Source organism: Entelurus aequoreus, linkage group LG03 (assembly GCF_033978785.1).
Source record: "Entelurus aequoreus isolate RoL-2023_Sb linkage group LG03, RoL_Eaeq_v1.1, whole genome shotgun sequence".
NCBI classification, from domain to species: domain Eukaryota; kingdom Metazoa; phylum Chordata; class Actinopteri; order Syngnathiformes; family Syngnathidae; genus Entelurus; species Entelurus aequoreus.
In genome coordinates, this window is record NC_084733.1 from 17,006,167 (window position 1) to 17,027,148 (window position 20,982).

General features: G+C 37.4%; 1 protein-coding gene across 2 annotated transcripts in view; it reads left to right on the forward strand.

Moving 5' to 3' along the window:
- The first annotated feature begins 754 nt into the window (after positions 1 to 754).
- The window catches only part of LOC133646225 (thrombospondin-type laminin G domain and EAR repeat-containing protein-like), a 39,853-nt gene continuing 19,625 nt past the window's right edge, over positions 755 to 20,982 (forward strand). Inside the window, exons 1-8 of one of the 2 annotated variants that reach the window (XM_062041386.1) lie at positions 755 to 1,394; positions 9,855 to 10,063; positions 12,569 to 12,885; positions 19,155 to 19,245; positions 19,349 to 19,508; positions 19,581 to 19,712; positions 19,782 to 19,852; positions 19,950 to 20,114. In XM_062041386.1, coding sequence (XP_061897370.1) covers positions 1,310 to 1,394; positions 9,855 to 10,063; positions 12,569 to 12,885; positions 19,155 to 19,245; positions 19,349 to 19,508; positions 19,581 to 19,712; positions 19,782 to 19,852; positions 19,950 to 20,114 — 1,230 coding nt within the window. In that variant the 5' untranslated portion in view covers positions 755 to 1,309. Of the gene's footprint in view, positions 1,395 to 9,854; positions 10,064 to 12,568; positions 12,886 to 19,154; positions 19,246 to 19,348; positions 19,713 to 19,781; positions 19,853 to 19,949; positions 20,115 to 20,982 lie in introns of both variants that reach the window. The other variant, XM_062041385.1, reaches the window with a different exon arrangement.

The following is a 20,982-nucleotide window of genomic DNA, read 5'->3' on the forward strand; positions in this document are numbered from 1 at the left end:
AACAAAAAAAAAAAAGTTTCTTCGTTCGAACATTAAATATCTTGTCTTTGCAGTCTATGAAAAATAAAAATGAACTAAAAGCTTACCTTTTTTATATTTGCATAGTATGTATATATTATTAATGTTGTAAATACAAATCTTTTTATATCTAGAAAGGGTGGTCCTAAAGAGGTAGGCATTTTTCGGAGGTCTCAACAAGTTACAGAATGCATGAATGTGTGTTTGTGTGTTTTCTTGTATTTCTACCCTTCTTGAGACATCAACAAGGAAAAGTACCTTCCATATGAGGACCGATGAACAAGTTAGGACATAAATCATGGTCCCAATACGGAAAAGCATTGCATCTAATAGAGAATGTCTCATTTGCACCCCCTGGTGGTGAAGTATATCAAAATGAGGGTGGTCCCAAAAAGGAGGGATTTTTCAAATTAAATGTGAGTGTGAATGTTGTCTGTCTATCTGTGTTGGCCCTGCGATGAGGTGGCGACTTGTCCAGGGTGTACCCCGCCTTCCGCCCGATTGTAGCTGAGATAGGCTCCAGCGCCCCCCGCGACCCCGAAGGGAATAAGCTGTAGAAAATGGATGGATGGACTGTGTCGGTTTTAAAAGTGCTCCCCCTCTGGTCAACATATGAAATAACAAGTGTGTGTAAGAAATTGAAATGCGCCCCCTTTGGCAAAAATTAAATAATTACAAAATAAATAAATATGTATATAAAGACATACTGTAATAACTTGAAGTGAATAATGAAGATTAAAAACCAATTACAAACAAAAAATTCAAAAAACTTTTTTTATATATATATTTGCATAGATTATATATATTATTAATGTTGTAAATACAAATCTGTATATATATAGAAAGGGTGGTCCTAAAGAGGTAGGCATTTTTCAGAGGTCTTAAGAAGGTAACAAATACAAGAAAATGTGTGTGTGTGTGTATGTGTGTGCGTGCGTGCGTGCGTGCGTGTGCTTAAAGGGGCGGGAAAAAGCAGGCGGATGAGTGACAGGCTCATTTGCATGGCAGGCCCTTGAAAAAGGGCTCTGCAGGTGCACCACTCTCCTCACTCTCACAGACATACAGACACACATACACCATCCGGAACATTCTTGGCTCCTTCTTCGTTTTGTTTTTCCCCAACAGGACCGGACCGCTTGTTTTGTATTTTTATTTTTATTTTGTTTAGAATAATGTGAAGATGTTTTCTATGATCCGTTCGCAAAGGAATTTCTCTCCAAGGGATCATCCCATATGGAAACACTTTGACATGGAGACGTTTCCAGCGAACAACTACTGAAACCGTGCGGTGATGTCATCGCTGATCTTCGTGCAGCTCCTTCTTCTAAGCCTGAGGGCCACCCACATGACCTCTGACCTGAGGGCACAATGTCCAGGTAAGCCCCCTTCAACCTTTCTCTTCTCCTTTAATTGCTCTGGAAGCTACAGTCAAGTGATTCCCCGTTAATGATTATCCAGCGGCAGCTATTTATGGTTCCATCTGAAATTCCGGGAAAAGCCCTCCAGCCAAAATTCCTCTGGATAGCATTCGCATCGTCTGGAGGCACAGTGCTTAGAACGAGATGCCATTTGTTTTCATTTTATTCCCAAAAAACCAATACAGACACCGAGCAGCAAGCATGTGTTATTATGATGTTATTTAGGCTTTATTGGCTACAATTAATCATGACACTAGTATATCAATCACTCCCGGAGCCTCAACAACACCCTGGGCTGTTCTTCACACGGCAGGAATTCCTGCATGCATGCATGCATGCTATGACATTATTTATTAGGTAATAGCAGGAGTTCCCACTCCAGAAGCTTTCATGCCCTCAAAAGGAAGGCAGCGCCCACTTTTATTACACACAATCGTCTCCATAAAACCACCTTAATTGTCACTATAGAACGATTTTTTTCAATTGAAATATTAAATGCCTAAAAGCATTTTCCATTATGCCTGCAACTGTTTTGCAAGAGCAGTACACAAACTTAAGAAAACATGTCTGAGTTTTATGCTCATGCGTTGTGGAATTTAATAATGTCTTTGCATATTTACAGTGCGATAAATAATATTTAGTCACCTAAATGTAAGTCAAATGACAGGAAAGCACACGCCAAAAAAAGGAAGAATTAAATAATACGGGTAGTGGGATGCAGTAGAATAGGGTTAATGTAAAAATAAAGGAAATTATTTTTGGAAAATGTACTTTGAGGTAAAAACAAGTATTTTAACTCATTTTTAAAAGTACTAAGCTGACTGACTTTATATATATAAGTATTTACAAGTATTTTAACTCATTTTTAAAAGTACTAAGCTGACTGACTTTATGTATATACATATATATATATATATAAAGTCAGTCAGCTTAGTACTTTTAAAAATGAGTTAAAATACTTGACTTTATATATATATATATATATATACTGTATATATATTCATTAGGGCTGCAACAACTAATCGATTAAAATCGATTATAAAAATAGTTGGCGATTAATTTAGTCATCGATTCGTTGGATCTATGCTATGCGCATGCGCAGAGGCAATTTTTTTTTTAAATGTTTTTTTAAATGTATTTTTATTTTTTTGTAACTTTATTTTTTTATAAACCTTTATTTATAAACTGCAACATGTACAAACAGCTGAGAAACAATCAAAATAAGTATGGTGCCAGTATGCTGTTTTTTTTCAATAAAATACTGGAAAGGATAGAAATGTAGTTTGTCTCTGAGTATTAATCGATTAATTGAAGTAATAATCGACAGATTAATCGATTATCAAATTAATCGTTAGTTGCAGCCCTAATATTCATATATTTACAGTATATATATATATATATATATATATATATATATATATATACATATATATATATATATATATATATATATATATATATATATATATATATATATATATGTATATATATATATATATAAAGTCAGTCAGCTTAGTACTTTTAAAAATGAGTTAAAATACTTGTAAAGTCAAAAGTTTGGACACACCTTCTCATTCAATGTGTTGTCCTTATTTTCATGACTATTTACATTGTAGATTGTCACTAAAGGCATCAAAACTATGAATGAACACATGTGGAGTTATTTACTTAACAAAAAAAAGGTAAATTAACTGAAAACATGTTTTATATTCTAGTTTCTTCAAAAGAGCCACCCTTTGCTCTGATTACTTTTTTGCACACTCTTGGCATTCTCTCGATGAGCTTCAAGAGGTAGTCACCTGAAATGGTTTTCACTTCACAGGTGTGCTTAAAGTTCATCCAGAGAATCGATTAAAATTGATTATAAAAATAGTTGGCGATTAATTTAGTCATTGATTCGTTGGATCTATGCTATGCGCATGCGCAGAGGCAATTTTTTATTTTTTAATGTTTTTTTAAATTTTTTTGTAACTTAATTTTTTTTATAAACCTTTATTTATAAACTGCAACATGTACAAACAGATGAGAAAAAATAATCAAAATAAGTATGGTGCCAGTATGCTGTTTTTTCCCCAATAAAATACTGGAAAGGATAGAAATGTAGTTTGTCTCTGATTATTAATCGAAGTAATAATCGACAGATTAATCGATTATCAAATTAATCGTTAGTTGCAGCCCTAATATTCATATATATATATATATATATATATATATATATATATATATATATATATATATATATATATATATATATATATATATATATATATATATATATAAGTCAGTCAGCTTAGTACTTTTAAAAATGAGTTAAAATACTTGTAAATTCAAAAGTTTGGACACACCTTCTCATTCAATGTGTTGTCCTTATTTTCACGACTATTTACATTGTAGATTGTCACTGAAGACATCAAAACTATGAATGAACACATGTGGAGTTATGTACTTAACAAAAAAAAGGTGAAATAACTGAAAACATGTTTTATATTCTAGTTTCTTCAAAATAGCCACCCTTTGCTCTGATGACTTTTTCGCACACTCTTGGCATTCTCTCGATGAGCTTCAAGAGGTAGTCACCTGAAATGCTTTTCACTTCACAGGTGTGCTTGAAGCTCATCCAGAGAATGCCAAGAGTGTGCAAAGCAGTAATCAGCGCAAAGGCTATTTTGAAGAAACTAGAATATAAAACATGTTTTCAGTTATTTCACCTTTTTTTGTTAAGTACATAACTCCACATGTGTTCATTCATAGTTTTGATGCCTTCAGTGACAATCTACAATGTAAATAGTCATGAACATAAAGAAAACACATTGAATGAGAAGTTGTGTACAACATTTTGGCCTGTATTGTATTTATACAGTCGTGGTCAAAAGTTTACATACACTTGTAAAGGACATAATGTCATGGCTGTAATAATTCCTACAACTCTTATTTTTTTGTGATAGAGTGATTGGAGCACATACTTGTTTGTCACAAAAAACATTCATGAAGTTTGCTTCTTTTATGAATTTATTATGGGTCTACTGAAAATCACATGGACAAAGATAAGACCTTCTGGAGGAAAGTTCTGTAGTCAGATGAAACAAAAATTGAGCTGTTTGGCCACAATACCTAGCAATATGTTTGGAGGAGAAAAGGTGAGGCCTTTAATCCCAGGAACACCACACCTACCGTCAAGCATGGTGGGGGTAGTATTATGCTCTGGGCCTGTTTTGCTGCCAATAGAACTGGTGCTTTACAGAGAGTAAATGGGACAATGAAAAAGGAGGATTACCTCCCAATTCTTCAGGACAACCTAAAATCATCAGCCCGGAGGTTGGGTCTTGGGCGCAGTTGGGTGTTCCAACAGGACAATGACCCCAAACACACATCAAAAGTGTTAAAGGAAAGGCTAAATCAGGCTAGAATTAAGGTTTTAGAATAGGGACAATGCTGAAGAAACAAGTCCATGTCAGAAAACCAACAAATGTAGTTGAAATGCATCAATTTTGTCAAGAGGAATGGTCAAAAATTCAACCAGAAGCTTGTGGATGGCTACCAAAAGCGCCTTATTGCAGTGAAACTTGCCAAGGGACATGTAACCAAATATTAACATTGCTGTATGTATACTTTTGACCCAGCAGATTTGGTCACATTTTCAGTAGACCCATAATAAATTCATAAAAGAACCAAACTTCATGAATGTTTTTTGTGACCAACAAGTATGTGCTCCAATCACTCTATCACAAAAAATTAAGAGTTGTAGAAATGATTGCAAACTCAAGACAGCCATGACATCATGTTCTTCACAAGTGTAGGACATTGTGACCGTACATTGATATCATTATCAAGATATTAAAATATGTATTATAAGATATTGTATCTCATTGTTATCTTTGCCTGCGGCAGGCGTCACATATCACTGTACAGCAAAACAAGCTGTCAAAAGGACAGTTTCTTCCCCCAGGATATCACTCAGATGAACGCTAAGCAGTCACAGAGTGTCAGACCTGTTGTTGTGAAATAACCCTGAAACTAATCTGTCACTGTGAATGTGCTAACTCATGTTCACTCCATCATCTTTTTTCTCTATTCACCACCGCACTGTTATCTTATTAGCCTTGCATATATTAGTTATTCAAGTACTCGTTTATATTCCATTTAATTGTTGATATTATTTGTTTGTGATTGTTCAAATACAAGTTGGATATTTTTGAAAGTGATAATTTATTATGCTGTCGTGTAAACAAACAAAATCCCATCGCGTAACATAAAATATAAAATATCTACAAAACCCCAAACCTGTGAAGTTGGCACATTGTGTAAGGAATACATAAAAATAGAATACAATGATTTGCAAATCCTTTTCAACTTATATTCAACTGAATAGACTGCAAAGACAAGATATTCAATGTTCGAACTGGAAAACTTAATTTGTTTTGCAAATAATCATTAACTCAGAATTTAATGGCAGCAACACATTGCAAAAAAGTTATCACAGGGGCATTTTTACCACTGTGTTACATGGCCTTTCCTTTTAACAACACTCAGTAACCGTTTGGGAACTGAGGAGAGCAATTTTTGAAGCTTTTCAGGTGGAATTATTTCCCATTCTTGCTTGATGTACAGCTTAAGTTGTTCAACAGTCCGGGGGTCTCCGTTGTGGTATTTTAGGCTTCATAATGCGCCATACATTTTCAATGGGAGACAGGTCTGGACTACAGGCAGGCCAGTCTAGTACCTGCACTCTTTTACTATGAAGCCCCGCTGTTGTGACACGTAGCTTGGCATTGCCTTGCTGAAATAAGCAGGGGCGTCCATGATAACGTTGCTTGGATGGCAACATATGTTGCTCCAAAACCTGTATGTACCTTTCAGCATTAATGGTGCCTTCACAGATGTGTAAGTTACCCATACCTTGGGCACTAATACACCCCCATACCATCACAGATGCTGGCTTTTGAACTTTGCGCCTAGAACAATCCGGAAGGTTCTTTTCCTCTTTGGTCCGGAGGACACGACGTCCACAGTTTCCAAAAACAATTTGAAATGTGGACTTGTCAGACCAAAGAACACTTTTCCACTTTGAATTAGTCCATCTTAGATGAGCTCTGGCCCAGCAAAGCCGGCAGCGTTTCTGGGTGTTGTTGATAAATGGCTTTCACTTTGCATAGTAGAGTTTTAACTTGCACTTACAGATGTAGTGACGAACTGTAGTTACTGACAGTGGTTTCCTGAAGTGTTCCTGAGCCCATGTGGTGATATCCTTTACACGCTGATGTCGCTTTTTGATGCAGTACCGCCTGAGGGATTGAAGGTCACGGGCATTCAATGTTGGTTTTCAGCCCTGCTGCTTACGTGCAGTGATTTCTCCAGATTCTCTGAACCTTTTGATGATATTACGGACCGTAGATGGTGAAATCCCTAAATTTCTAACAATAGCTGGTTAGAGAAATGTTTTTCTTAAACAATTTGCTCACGCACTTGTTCACAAAGTGGTGACCCTCGCCCCATCCTTGTTTGTGGATGACTGAGCATTTCATGGAAGCTGCTTTTATACCCAATCATGGCACCCACCTGTTCCCAATTAGCCCGTTCACCTGTGGGATGTTCCAAATAAGTGTTTGATGAGCATTCCTCAACTTTCTCAGTCTTTTTTACCACTTGTGCCAGCTCCTTTGAAACACGTTGCAGGCATCAAATTTCAAATGAGCTAATATTTGCCAAAAATAACAAAGTTTTCCAGTTCCAACATTAAATATCTTGTCTTTGCAGTCTATTCAATTGAAAGTAGGTTGAAAAGGATTTGCAAATCATTGTATTCTGTTTTTATTTACCATTTACACAACATGCCAACTTCACTGGTTTCGGGCTTTGTAAATATAGATATAAATGCTAAAAACATATTAGAATATAGGCCAACTAAGATCGAAATACTATACTATAATGTTTCTTTATTTTTTTACAAATTTAAAAAAAAATAAATACGGTTTTGTAACAATAGAAAAACAATTACCGTATTTTCCGGGGTATAAGTCGCTCCGGAGTATAAGTCGCACCTGCCAAAATGCATAATAAAGAAGGAAAAAAACATATAAGTCGCACTGGAGTATAAGTTGCATTTTTGGGGGAAATTTATTTGATAAAACCCAACACCAAGAATAGACATTTGAAAGGCAATTTAAAATAAATAAAGAATAGTAAACAACAAGCTGAATAAGTGTACGTTATAAGACGCATAAATAACCAACTGAGAACGTGCCTGGTATGTTAACGTAACATATTATGGTAAGAGTCATTCAAATAACTATAACATATAGAACATGCTATACCTTTACCAAACAATCTGTCACTCCTAATCGCTAAATCCCATGAAATATTATACGTCTAGTCTCTTACATGAATGAGCTAAATAATATTATTTGATATTTTATGGTAATGTGTTAATAATTTCACACATAAGTCGCTCCTGAGAATAAGTCGCACCCCCGGCCAAACTATGAAAAAACTGCGACTTATAGTCCGAAAAATACGGTATACACATCTTATTTTAATATGAAAATCTATTTAAATATTATTGAACAGTTTTGAAACATATACTAGGTGAAAAATATACACGGTACAAGGTAAAAGAATCATTATCTTGTAATACAATCATTAACATTTTTCATATAATTATACATATTTTATCGGGAAAAAACACACATACAGTATCGTACTACTACTACTACTACTACTACTACTACTACTACGACTTTAGTTTTGGCCCTACGATGAGGTGGCGACTTGTCCAGGGCTTACCCTGCCTTCCGCCCGAGTGCAGCTGGGATAGGCTCCAGCCCCCCCGCAACTCCTAAAGCAGACCTGGTCAAAATACGGCCCGCGGCCACATGCGGCCTGTTAAGATTTTCAATCCGGCCAGCCGGACGTTCTACATAATTTTTTTAGACCTTTAACATCAAAACTGTAGCCGCCATTATGATGTGCAGTGCTGTTTTTAAATTATTGAAGTCTTCAACTATAGAAAGTATGTCAATGGTTGAAATCTTCGCTTTTGGGTGTTATACGAGTTGTTACGGTAATCTACGTCACAGCAGCTCAGACGGGGCGGGGATTGTTTTCAAAGCAGCCAGACATTTTTACTTGATAATATATCATATTTTAGGTGTTTATTACACTTTGCATTCATATTTTGCATGTTTTTTTTTACATTTCTGTTGTGTTTTGCTTGCTTGATTGTAAAAGATGTCTATCGAGAAGCTGGTCTGAGAAGTAAAAGAGGAGCGATGTTCATATGTTGTTAATATTCAGTGTTTTATTGTTCATAGTTAATATTGTAAATCCCACTTTCTTTATTATAATGTACATTTTGGCTGTCCAATTCAGTAAAAAACTGTAAAATTCCATTCCGTTTTTTTTTTTGAGGTGGTCTGTTTTTAGAACTCTATCGGACATTGTGACTTTTGGTATTAGTGTTCCTGGGGAAAAAAGGGAGCCAAACACACATACCGTATATTTCGGACTATAAGTCGCAGTTGTTTTCATAGTTTGGCCAACTTATACTCAGGAGCGACTTATGTGTGAAATTATTAACACATTACCGTAAAATATCAATCAATGTTTATCTATATAGCCCTAAATCACAAGTGTCTCAAAGGGCTGTATCAAATAATATTATTTAGCTCATTCACGTAAGAGACTAGACGTATAAGATTTCATGGGATTTAGCGATTAGGAGTAACAGATTGTTTGGTAAACGTATAGCATGTTCTATATGTTATAGTTATTTGAATGACTCTTACCATAATATGTTACGTTAACATACCAGGCACGTTCTCAGTTGGTTATTTATTGCGTCATATAACGTACACTTATTCAGCCTGTTGTTCACTATTCTTTATTTATTTTAAATTGCCTTTCAAATGTCTATTCTTGGTGTTTGGTTTTATCTAATAAATTTCCCCAAAAAATGCGACTTATATATGTTTTTTTCCTTCTTTATTATGCATTTTCGGCCGGTGCGACTTATACTCCGTAGCGACTTATACTCCGAAAAATACGGTACTGTACAGCAGATTTTGACAGCTAAATGTGTATACATCATTTATACACACACATACACTTTGGCCCCCAGACACATTTTTTTCTCTCAATGTGGCCCCCAAGAGTCAAAATATTTGCCCAGCTCCGCCCTAAGGGGACAAGCGGTAGAAAATGGGTGGATGGTTTTACACTAGATTCTATTAGTTGAGAACACATAGCAAATTAGAGAAAAAAATAACATGGACAAAATAAGTCTCAGAGTGTTTTGTTATGAAAGAAACGGTTTTAAGCATTTCAAAGCATTTTTCAAACCCCATGAGAACGGCCAAGCAGTCCAAAGAATGTTCTATGTAACTGCATCACTACTGACCTGCCTTTTACTTCAATGGCATCCAGATGTGGCTCCTCTGGACCTCCTGTCTCTTGTCCTTGAGAAGGACACCTCCAGACTCCTGCCAGGGGTGCACGTGAGAGCCTCCGGAGGTGTGAAGGGCGTACAATTTTCCAGGCCTCAGGCTTCCTCTCACTTGCTGCTCAACTGCCAGCTTTTCCCCAAAGACTTTTCCATCGTTGTGACGCTAAAATTCGCTCGCTTCGCACACGAGGTGAGCAAAAAAACAAAACACGTCAAGTCCGATTTCCTGACTGCCTTGTGATACATTAACATTTTAACTTTGCAATCCTTTTGCTTTCTCTGTGAATAGTTTTAGGATCACTGTCATAAGTGGGAGAACACTTTATTCTTTGGCTTTTTTTGTGTAGTTTGTGTTAACAGTTTAGGTAAAAATATGCCTCTAAAGCAGGGGTGTCAAACTCATTTTAGCTCAGGGGCCGCTTGGAGGAAAATCTATTAAAATCATGGCATTAAAACAAAAAAATAAAGAGAACTTTTGATTGTTTTCTTTGTCTTACTTTGGCTGAAAATAGCACAAACACATTCTGAAAATATTACAATATAAATATAGAAAAAAAATACCACCAACGGTAAAGTTTAGATCCATGAAGGAAAGAAGAAAGTGAATGAATGTTTATAACTGAATACATTTACATATGTATACAAATGTGTTTTCTTTTGTATTCTTTTTTTAAAATTAATTAAATAACGTCTATGACAACCTTTTTCCAAAACACAATATAGAATGTTAGATATAACAGCATAATGCATACATTTATCATTTGTTTTCAAAACGATTACAAAAAAGTGGGACCCCAAAAATTTTACAGTGGGGACCCTATTTTAATGAAAATTCCTGATGGAGTATTGGTGCGTGCAAAACAGCACGAAACGCGTTTGAGTTTGTAATGCACAACACAATGCGATAGGACAATAACCTGAACAATCATATTACAGTATCTGTAAAGTATTAGCCCACATTTCATGTTTAGTTTGTACACAGCTAGCTCGACAGCATTAGTACGGTAGTGTACGGTGATGTGCTGCGTGTAGCATGATCAATGGTACAGTGACTCACTTGATGGACAGTTGTCCGTTTGGTCAAGATGGCCGGGCACGTTTCCTGTTGATTTGGGTAAGCAATCTATTAATTCGGCATAGCTTGGCTCAAAGTTCTAAATTTGCATCGTGACCATGTCGCACTCTCTTGGCTTCCGTCTGCTCCAAAATTTCAGCATCTTCGCCGTGCTCGCTTCTATAAGCAACAGTTCATCCTCTGTATACTCGGCTTCAAAAAGCTAAGGTTGTCAATCCTCATTTGTCCAAAAATAGTCGTCTTCGTTGTCTATTTCCAAGTCTGCCATGATCAGAAAACACACTCGCGTTTGATTCAGGGATTAGGAACATATTTGTTGCAGGAAGTCGGAAATAAATGCGCTGAAGAGTTAGATCCGGCAATAATTAAAATGACCAAAATAAGGTAGATATTGTACATATTGTTATGAATGTGTCTGTTACTACATTATATATAGACTTGCATTGGGTATATAAAACGTTGATGGAGGGTTCTGAAGTTGTTTTAGAGGCCTTTGAAGTCTACACGAGTGACTCGCATTAGCCGCATCTTCCAAGCGTTTTTTTTAATCATCTTTAAATATAAAGTAAAGTACCACTGATAGTCACACACACACTAGGTGTGGTAAAATTACCCTCTGCATTTGACCCATCCCCTTGTTCCACCCCCTGGGAGGTGAGGGGAGCAGTGAGCAACAGCGCTCGGGAATCATTTTTGGTGATTTAACCCACAATTTCAACCCTTGATGCTGAGTGCCAAGCAGGGAGGTAATGGGTCCCATTTTTATAGTCTTTGGTATGACTCGACCGGGGGTTTGAACTCACGACCTACCGATCTCAGGGCGGACACTCTAACCACAAGGCCACAACAAAAACGTGCGTTCTTGGCCCTCATAATGATTGTGAACGATAGGCAAAACTCCAAAAAAAAGTGCAGTTCCCCTTCAAGGGTTTTTATTTTATTTTTATTTTTTATTGAACAACAAACATACATTTATAATTCACACAAAGGAGGATATATAAACGGTTAGCTTCATGCTAACATGCTAAAAAAAATATATATATATATATATCTTTTTTATACTTCACACAAAATTCAAGGCACTCTCAACATCAAGGAAAGTAATCAAAAGCAAATACAGAGAGTAATAATACTAAAAAATATGAAAAACAAAACAAAAAACAACGCGGTGGAATTTTGGGAGAGGTGCCATGCCAGCAACCTGTGGGTTCCTGGTTCGATCCCCAGCTTCTACCAACCTAGTCACGTCCTTTGTGTCCTTGAGCAAGACACTTCACCCTGGCTCCTGATGGCTCGTGGTGTGTGTGTGAATGGGTGAATGTGGAAATATGCGCTTTGAGTACCTTGAAGGTAGAAAAGCGCTATACAAGTATAACCCATTTACCATTTACATAAATACATTTTGATTGATTGATTTAATTTTTACAATCCAAAAGAAGAGTGTATTCAGGGGCTTACGAACAAATAATTGGTGTCTCTTGGCTTTATTGTGATCAACTTCTTTTTACGCTTGAATGACAATTTTGTTTTCATCTTTTGGCGTTAAAATATAGACCTTGTGTTAGCGACTTCATATTTTATGCACATTAAAAATAACTCTTTTCTCCATTCACCCTGCAGAAGAGCGAGTACATCTTTTCCTTGGTAGAGCCGAAAAGAGCAGAGCAAGGATCCGAAGAGAAGGAGGACGAAAAGGGAAACATTTTGCAAAAGACTACCGATACGGACGTCACCAGAGAAGAACGTCGGCGTCTCGTCTTAGGACTGCGGCTCTCAAGGAACCGACTTTACCTGCACTTTAGAGGTCAACGAGGGGTCATAGAGCAGTCGGCGTCCCGGGGCACCCGCCTGGCTGATAACCGGTGGCACACTCTGGTTGTGACCATTAGCGATGGGCAAGTCAGGCTCACCGTGGACTGCGGCTTGCCACGGGAATTGTAAGCTTTTTCTTTGTTTGTTTTTGTTTACCTTTCTGTTTCGTCTGCTTCAATGCGTGTGCCCTGTGGGATACGTCATTCAGTACAAATATCCTTGCACCCTGCAGGAATATCACCACAGTAACCCGGCATTATTTGATAAATGGCTCAAAGGGGAAAGACCCTCTGGCTTGTGCAGAAGTGCTCAAACACTCTTCAATTTAATATTAGCACCTCTTAAAATATTATAGGTTGTAGTAATAATGATCTTAATGCTTAGTTGCATTAATTTCCCCCTGGTACTTGAAGACAATGTATTTAAACACGTAAACAGAAAAGTGTGAGGGATATCAACTTTGCCAAAAAAAAAGAAATCATCTATCTGTTACAATTGGAGCTAGTTTTTAATTGTGTAAAGAATGAGGATGAAGCAATGTAGCATTTTAATCTGAATTCATTTCATTCCACTCTTATTATAGGAACGTTGATGTAAGTAGCTATAAAGTCAACATCCTATTCTTGTTTTACCTTTTATGTTTTGGTTTAGTTTAGTTTATTATTTCTTCGGTCAATGGTCAACAAAATAAACAAACAGTTTTACATAAACAAACAGATGTACATTCATAAACAAACAGTTGTACATTCATAAATTTAAAATAAAAAATGTTGCAGACCGAAAGGGTTTAGGCTGAAGTTGAACACTTACTGTGCCTAACCCTATAAACAAAGTCAAGTACGAGATGAGCTTCCAAAATAAATATGAAATTTCCTTTTCACAACATATAATAAATATAACACAACATAAATACTGTTCAATTATATACACAGTGAAGGCATGTGAAATATCCTTGTACACATGTTAAACCTTTGCACCAATTACAGTATATACAAACCCCTTTTCCATATGAGTTGGGAAATTGTGTTAGATGTAAATATAAACGGAATACAATGATTTGCAAATCATTTTCAACCCATATTCAGTTGAATATGCTACAAAGACAACATATTTGATGTTCAAACTGATAAACATTTTTTTTTTTTGCAAATAATCATTCACTTTAGAATTTGATGCCAGCAACACGTGACAAAGAAGTTGGGAAATGTGTCAATAAATACTGATAAAGTTGAGGAATGCTCATCAAACACTTATTTGGAACATCCCACAGGTGAACAGGCAAATTGGGCACAGGTGGGTGCAATGATTGGGTATAAAAGTAGATTCCATGAAATGCTCAGTCATTCACAAACAAGGATGGGGCGAGGGTCACCACTTTGTCAACAAATGCGTGAGCAAATTGTTGAACAGTTTAAGAAAAACCTTTCTCAACCAGCTATTGCAAGGAATTTAGGGATTTCACCATCTACGCTCCGTAATATCATCAAAGGGTTCAGAGAATCTGGAGAAATCACTGCACGTAAGCAGCTAAGCCCGTGACCTTCGATCCCTCAGGCTGTACTGCATCAACAAGCGACATCAGTGTGTAAAGGATATCACCACATGGGCTCAGGAACACTTCAGAAACCCACTGTCAGTAACTACAATTGGTCGCTACATCTGTAAGTGCAAGTTAAAACTCTCCTATGCAAGGCGAAAACCGTTTATCAACAACACCCAGAAACGCCGTCGGCTTCGCTGGGCCTGAGCTCATCTAAGATGGACTGATACAAAGTGAAAAAGTGTTCTGTGGTCTGACGAGTCCACATTTCAAATTGTTTTTGGAAACTGTGGACGTCGTGTCCTCCGGACCAAAGAGGAAAAGAACCATCCGGATTGTTATAGGCGCAAAGTTGAAAAGCCAGCATGTGTGAGGGTATGGGGGTGTATTAGTGCCCAAGACATGGGTAACTTACACATCTGTGAAGGCACCATTAATGCTGAAAGGTACATACAGGTTTTGGAGCAACATATGTTGCCATCCAAGCAACGTTACCATTTGCCATTTACCATTGTCTTGCTTATTTCAGCAAGACAATGCCAAGCCACGTGTTACATCAACGTGGCTTCATAGTAAAAGAGTGCGGGTACTAGACTGGCCTGCCTGTAGTCCAGACCTGTCTCCCATTGAAAATGTGTGGCGCATTATGAAGCCTAAAATAAACTCAAACTCTAACTCTAACTCTAAAATACCACAACGGAGACCCCCGGACTGTTGAACATCTTAAGCTGTACATCAAGCAAGAATGGGAAAGAATTCCACCTGAGAAGCTTAAAAAATTAGTCTCCTCAGTTCCCAAACATTTACTGAGTGTTGTTAAAAGGAAAGGCCATGTAACACAGTGGTGAACATGCCCTTTCCCAACTACTGTGGCACGTGTTGCAGCCATGAAATTCTAAGTTAATTATTATTTGCAACAAAAAAAAAAGTTTATGAGTTTGAACATCAAATATCTTGTCTTTGTAGTGCATTCAATTGAATATGGGTTGAAAATGATTTGCAAATCATTGTATTCCGTTTATATTTACATCTAACACAATTTCCCAACTCATATGGAAACGGGGTTTGTACTATATACAAACAATTATACTTCCATTATATTTATATCCCACATTTAGTTTGTAATTAACATTGATCATAGTATTAACTACTGTGTTGATTCAAGAGTGATATATTTTTCCAAGACATTGGTCTTAAAGTTTTTTTTTAAATGTGTGAATGGAACTGGAACATTTTAAGGAATCATCCAAGCTGTTCCACAGTTGAACCCCCCTGACAGAAACACATCTACTTTTTAAGCTCGTTCTTATGTTTGCTTTCTGAAAGACAGCTGAACCTCTGAGGTCATAGGGACTCTCCCTAGGTTTGAACCTCTCCTGTAGACACCCAGGCAGCATGTGGTTATGAGCTTTGTACGTCACAATAGCAGTGTTGAGGTCAACAAGATTGTGAAGTTGTAATGTTTTTAATTCAATAAACAGAGCATTGGTATGGTCATGATAATCCTCATAATTTACCATTCTAATCGCTTTCTTTTGAAGTAAGAACATAGAATTGATGTTTGATTTGTAATTGTTACACCAGATTTCAACACAGTAATTAAGATATGGGAGTACGAATGAATTATATAACATGTTAAGAGCCTTTTGATTTACAGAGTTTTTAATTTTATGTAACAAAGCAATGATTTTTGACATCTTTGTCTTGAGTATATTTATGTACAGTTTCCAATTTAATTTATCATCTATATAGATTCCCAAAAATGTTGTTGAATACACCCTTTCTATCTCCATATCATCAATTCTTATATGACACTGTATGTTATTTTTCCTATTTCCAAAAATTATATATTTTGTTTTATTTAGGTTGATTGATAGTTTTTTGTTTGTTTGTTTAATTCTAGCATTTGATCATGTTAAGTTTCATGCTCACTGTAGGTTAAGAAAATTAATAAAGCCCTACATCAGGAAAAAAAAACCGAAAAAAATACAAAACCAAATTGGCCTGTTAGTATCACAAAAGGCATGTACTCCTTATACTACAAGTCCCAGAATGCACTGCGAGTAGTAGCTGGTGTGTCGTCGTGTAGCTCTCCGCCGCTTCTCTGTTGATCAGCAGAGTCGTTTGTTTTATTTGAATTAAGTTTAACTGGTAATTTTATCACATGAATCAACTTTGCACTTTGTCGTTTGGAAACACGCTAGTAAGTACGGTATTTTTGTTCTCTAAAATCGTGTTTGTTAGCCCACGTGCCATTTTTGGGTTAACTACGGCGGCGTTTGAGGCTCAAAACAGTGTTGTCTATAGTAAATAACAATGACAATATTTAATGATCAATAAGTTTACTTTATAATTAATACTGTTTTGTGTATGTAATTGATCGTTGGAGATGTGAAAAGGTTAAATATGGCAAGCAAAAAAAATTCCGCCATTGATTTGTAGTTTTAAAGGGGTCATATTATGATTTTTTTCTACATTTAAAACACTTCCTTGTGGTCTACATAACATGTAATAGTGGTTCGTTGGTCAAAATGTTGCATAGATTATGTTTTACAAACCGTTTTCAAGCAGCTAAGTTTGAACTATACGCTACTTTGTATTCGAAATGGCAACAGCGAAGGATGCATGTGCGTGTACGAGCCAGTCTGCCCCACAATAAGAGGATAGAGAAAAAGAAAGAGCTTATTGACTGAAGCGCAGTCTACAATGGCGGATTCGCGCAAAGCACTTTGGGTGAATTTATACCATATATGGACAATGCGCTGACGTCACAGGTCAGAAAACCTCACCATGAATTGATTAACGCGGGCTTTGAGGCTCAAAACAGTGTTGTCTATAGTAAATAATGACACTATTTAACGATTAATACGTTTACTTTATAATTAATACAGTCATGTGTATATAATTGATCGTTGGAGATGTGAAAAGGTTAACTATGGCAAGCAAAAAAAATCCTCCATTGATTTGTAGTTTTAAAGGGGTCATATTATGATTTTTTTCTACGTTTAAAACACTTCCTTGTAGTCTACATCAGTGGTGCCCAACCACTGGGCCGCGGCCCCGTACCGGTCCGTGGACCAATTGGTACCGAGCCACACAAGAAATAAATTAAAAAAAATAAAATAAAATAAAAAAATGTTTTTATTTATTAAATCAACATAAAAACACAATATATACATTATATATCAATATAGATCAATACAGTCTGCAGGGATACAGTCCGTAAGCACACATGATTTTATTTCTTTATGACAAAAAAAACAAAAAACTATACTTTGTATTAGAAATGGCAACAGTGGAGGATGCATGTGCATGTATGAGCCAGTCTGCCCCACAATAAGAGGATAGAGAAAAAGAAGGAGCTTATTGACTAAAGCGCAGTCTACAATGGCGAATTCGCGCAAAGCACTTTGGGTAAATTTATACCATATATGGATAATGCGCTGACGTCACAGGTCAAAAAACCTCACAGGACAGAGCAAATTCCAAACGTCTGGTTTGGAGGAAGATTGTTCTATAAATATATTTAAGAAAAGGTAAGGCCAGCAACACTTGTGTCCTTGTAATAATTTTAATACAAACTGCGCAGGCGCTACCAAACTGTCAGGTTCCAACACTGATTACATCTATTAAACAGACAAGAAGCAAGGAATCATGCAGAGACAGAGTTACATTTTGCTCAATGAGGAGAGACGTATTGGGCTGTGCACTTAGTTACAGTTCCAACCTACGCTCTAAGACACAGCCCACATGCTCCACTATTTATTCGGGAGGTCCCTGGTTACATCACTGAGGCTGCTTCTGAAGGAAGGGGGGTAATTCCAGCAGCCCCAGTTAGACACAATATATGATTATTCATAAATAAATAAATGATAAATGGGTTATACTTGTATAGCGCTTTTCTACCTTCAAGGTACTCAAAGCGCTTTGACAGTATTTCCACATTCACCCATTTACACACACATTCACACACTGATGGCGGGAGCTATTCATGAAATGGAAATGTGCTGACACTCGTCATATCGCCCTGTCTCTGCTCTGTCTGCGTCAAGGCACTCGATGTTCGCCCTTGGCAGTTAGCAGGCCGGGTCTGGACACAAACACTGATACGAGACGACTCGCAATCTTGGATTGCAAGTTGTCCCTTTGCACAGAGAGAAAAGTACAACTTCAGCACAATTGATAATAACTATAGCAACGGCCTTTAAGCATAAGAGTTGTGTGATGATTTAGACATAATTATTCTAACACAAACACAGACCGGTTTCGAAAAATGTCTTCGTCAGTGTGCAATTTTCAACAGGAAGTGGTGCACTTAAATAGTCACAGCTGTGGTCAATCAATTGACATAATAAATCACGAACAACTTCAAAAATGAAAGTGCACAAATAATAGACAGAATGGAAAATTGTACAAAATAAATCAAAGACTCAGTACAGTATCATAGGGAAATAAATAAAGCAAAAATGTAGTCTTCTTCTGGCAAAACACTACCGCTTTGGACCACTGGCGCCGCCAAAATCAACCAAAACTTGTACAAAATAAATCAAAGACTCACTACAGTATTATAGGGAAATAAAAAAAGCAATATTTTTTTTTATAAAGCAATAAAAAAAGTTATATTTTTCTTTAAGTACACTTTTTGCCGTGCACCTCTTTATTTTTATTTGATTAAGTTTTTTGGAGAGTGCGTGTTTTTCCTGTATTTTATAAATATCTTTACAATGCCTTTACGGTTTGATTTTACATTTTCGGGACTTGTGCAGATCCCAAATACACAACAATTGACTGTCATCATAGATTTGCCCCTGACTTCAACAATAACTCTTGTGAAAATCTTTTTTTGGCAAGCAGCCATTTCTCCAAGCCCTTCCCCTCAGACCTCAACTTCCAGGGTTCCAGAGTCCACATTGGCAGTCGAGGCAGATGGAAAGGCTTGTTTTCAGTAAGTCTCAACATTTCCTCTTTGTGCGTACACATTTTTCTGCCCACGCGATACAATTTGGTCCAGTTGAACTTGCAAAAGTGCAATCTGGCCCTTTGCACAGGGCCTTTTGCGACAGTTGGTTCTGGTTCCGGGATCAGATGCCACCCGTCAGATATGCCCGTCTTCCCATCCTCAACTGGCAGCTCTGTCTGTGCCGGTGATGCTCCGGTCAGATGTCAACGCCACTCGGAGGGAGCCTGGTGGTCACATGACTCCCACTGGTACAGTCTATACATCGGTTTTATTACGATGCGCCCTCAACTTATGTCTCTTAAATCCTTGTCAACTCCCAGAAACCGAGGCCAGGGTGTCTGTGGGCTTGCAGCAGCCATGCTCCGAGCTGCTTCAAGGCCAAATGTGGTTTAGTTCGCTCGAGAAAAGTCTCTACGTTTGTGATGGTACTTCGTGGATCGTCATGCTCGAGGGTGAGACGTCATTAACCTACTGAGACTGCCTCAGTTCAAATCAACCATTAAACGTCTCGATCTGCTCAGCTCCTAAACGACTGGACTACGTTGTGGAACACCAGGTTCTCGCCACCAGCTCAGAGACACACGACATAGAGGTAAACCCCCTTTCTTATTCGAAGGGTTTAGTCCGGAAAATACATGGGAGGGACCAATCAAACATTTATAGCCTTTTTTTGCCCCCCTCAAACGCAGGTATTCCAGGTACCAGGCGTGGGCCTGATGGCTGCCATGGCTCACCGCTCCACAGCCTTTGGTTCCGCCGTGTACCAGTGGACGCAACAGAAAGGTTTCCAGCTGTATCAGAACATCAGCACCTATGGAGCGTTGGCATGGAGACATTTCAACATGGGCAAGAAGGTACGTGACGGAAGATCTAGAATTAGAACCCAGATGTCAAGATTTTGATACCGTACAAGAAGGCGTAAAGTTGACTTCTTTCCTGAATTTCCTAACTTATTTTTGTTTCTGTTTATTTTGAACATGTATAAAATGTCAGCATGTTACATTACATATTACACATTTCTCATTACAACATGTCCGAAAAGGAGTAGGAAGAAATAAAGCTTATTTAATCCTACCCCTTTCCACTTCATAACAACTTCTAATACATGTATTTGTTCCTTGTTCTCAATATGTAACATAGTTGAAATCAATGCATTCTAAGTACAACAATTCACATTTGAGATTAAAGCAGCACTAAGTCACTTTTCAACCTTCATAAAATATTTGTATAACTTTGGGGATGATACATGGACTTGCAACTAGTTGAATGACACCTCTGTTATGGCCCGATGGGGTCTGTATCGCTTTTACTGGCACTTAGCGACATTGCCACACAAAAAACTAAAAAGTGCTGACTTGCTTTATAAAGAGCATACGTCACTCCCCTTTACCCCATTTGTTAAAAAGACATAAGTCGATGCGAACGCCTACGTGCCGCCAGAAACAAAAAGAAGAAGAAGAACACCTATGTGCAATTACTGCTATCAAGGCTGAAGCTCCATAACAACCAAAGAAAGTTACCCATGCCTTGGGCACTAATACACCCCCATACCATCACAGATGCTGGCTTTTGAACTTTGTGCCTATAACAATCCGGGTGGTTCATTTCCTCTTTGTTCCGGAGGACACGACGTGCACTGTTTCCAAAAACAATTTGAAATGTGGACTCGTCAGACCACAGAATGATGAGCTCGGGCCCAGCGAAGCCGGCGGTGTTTCTGGG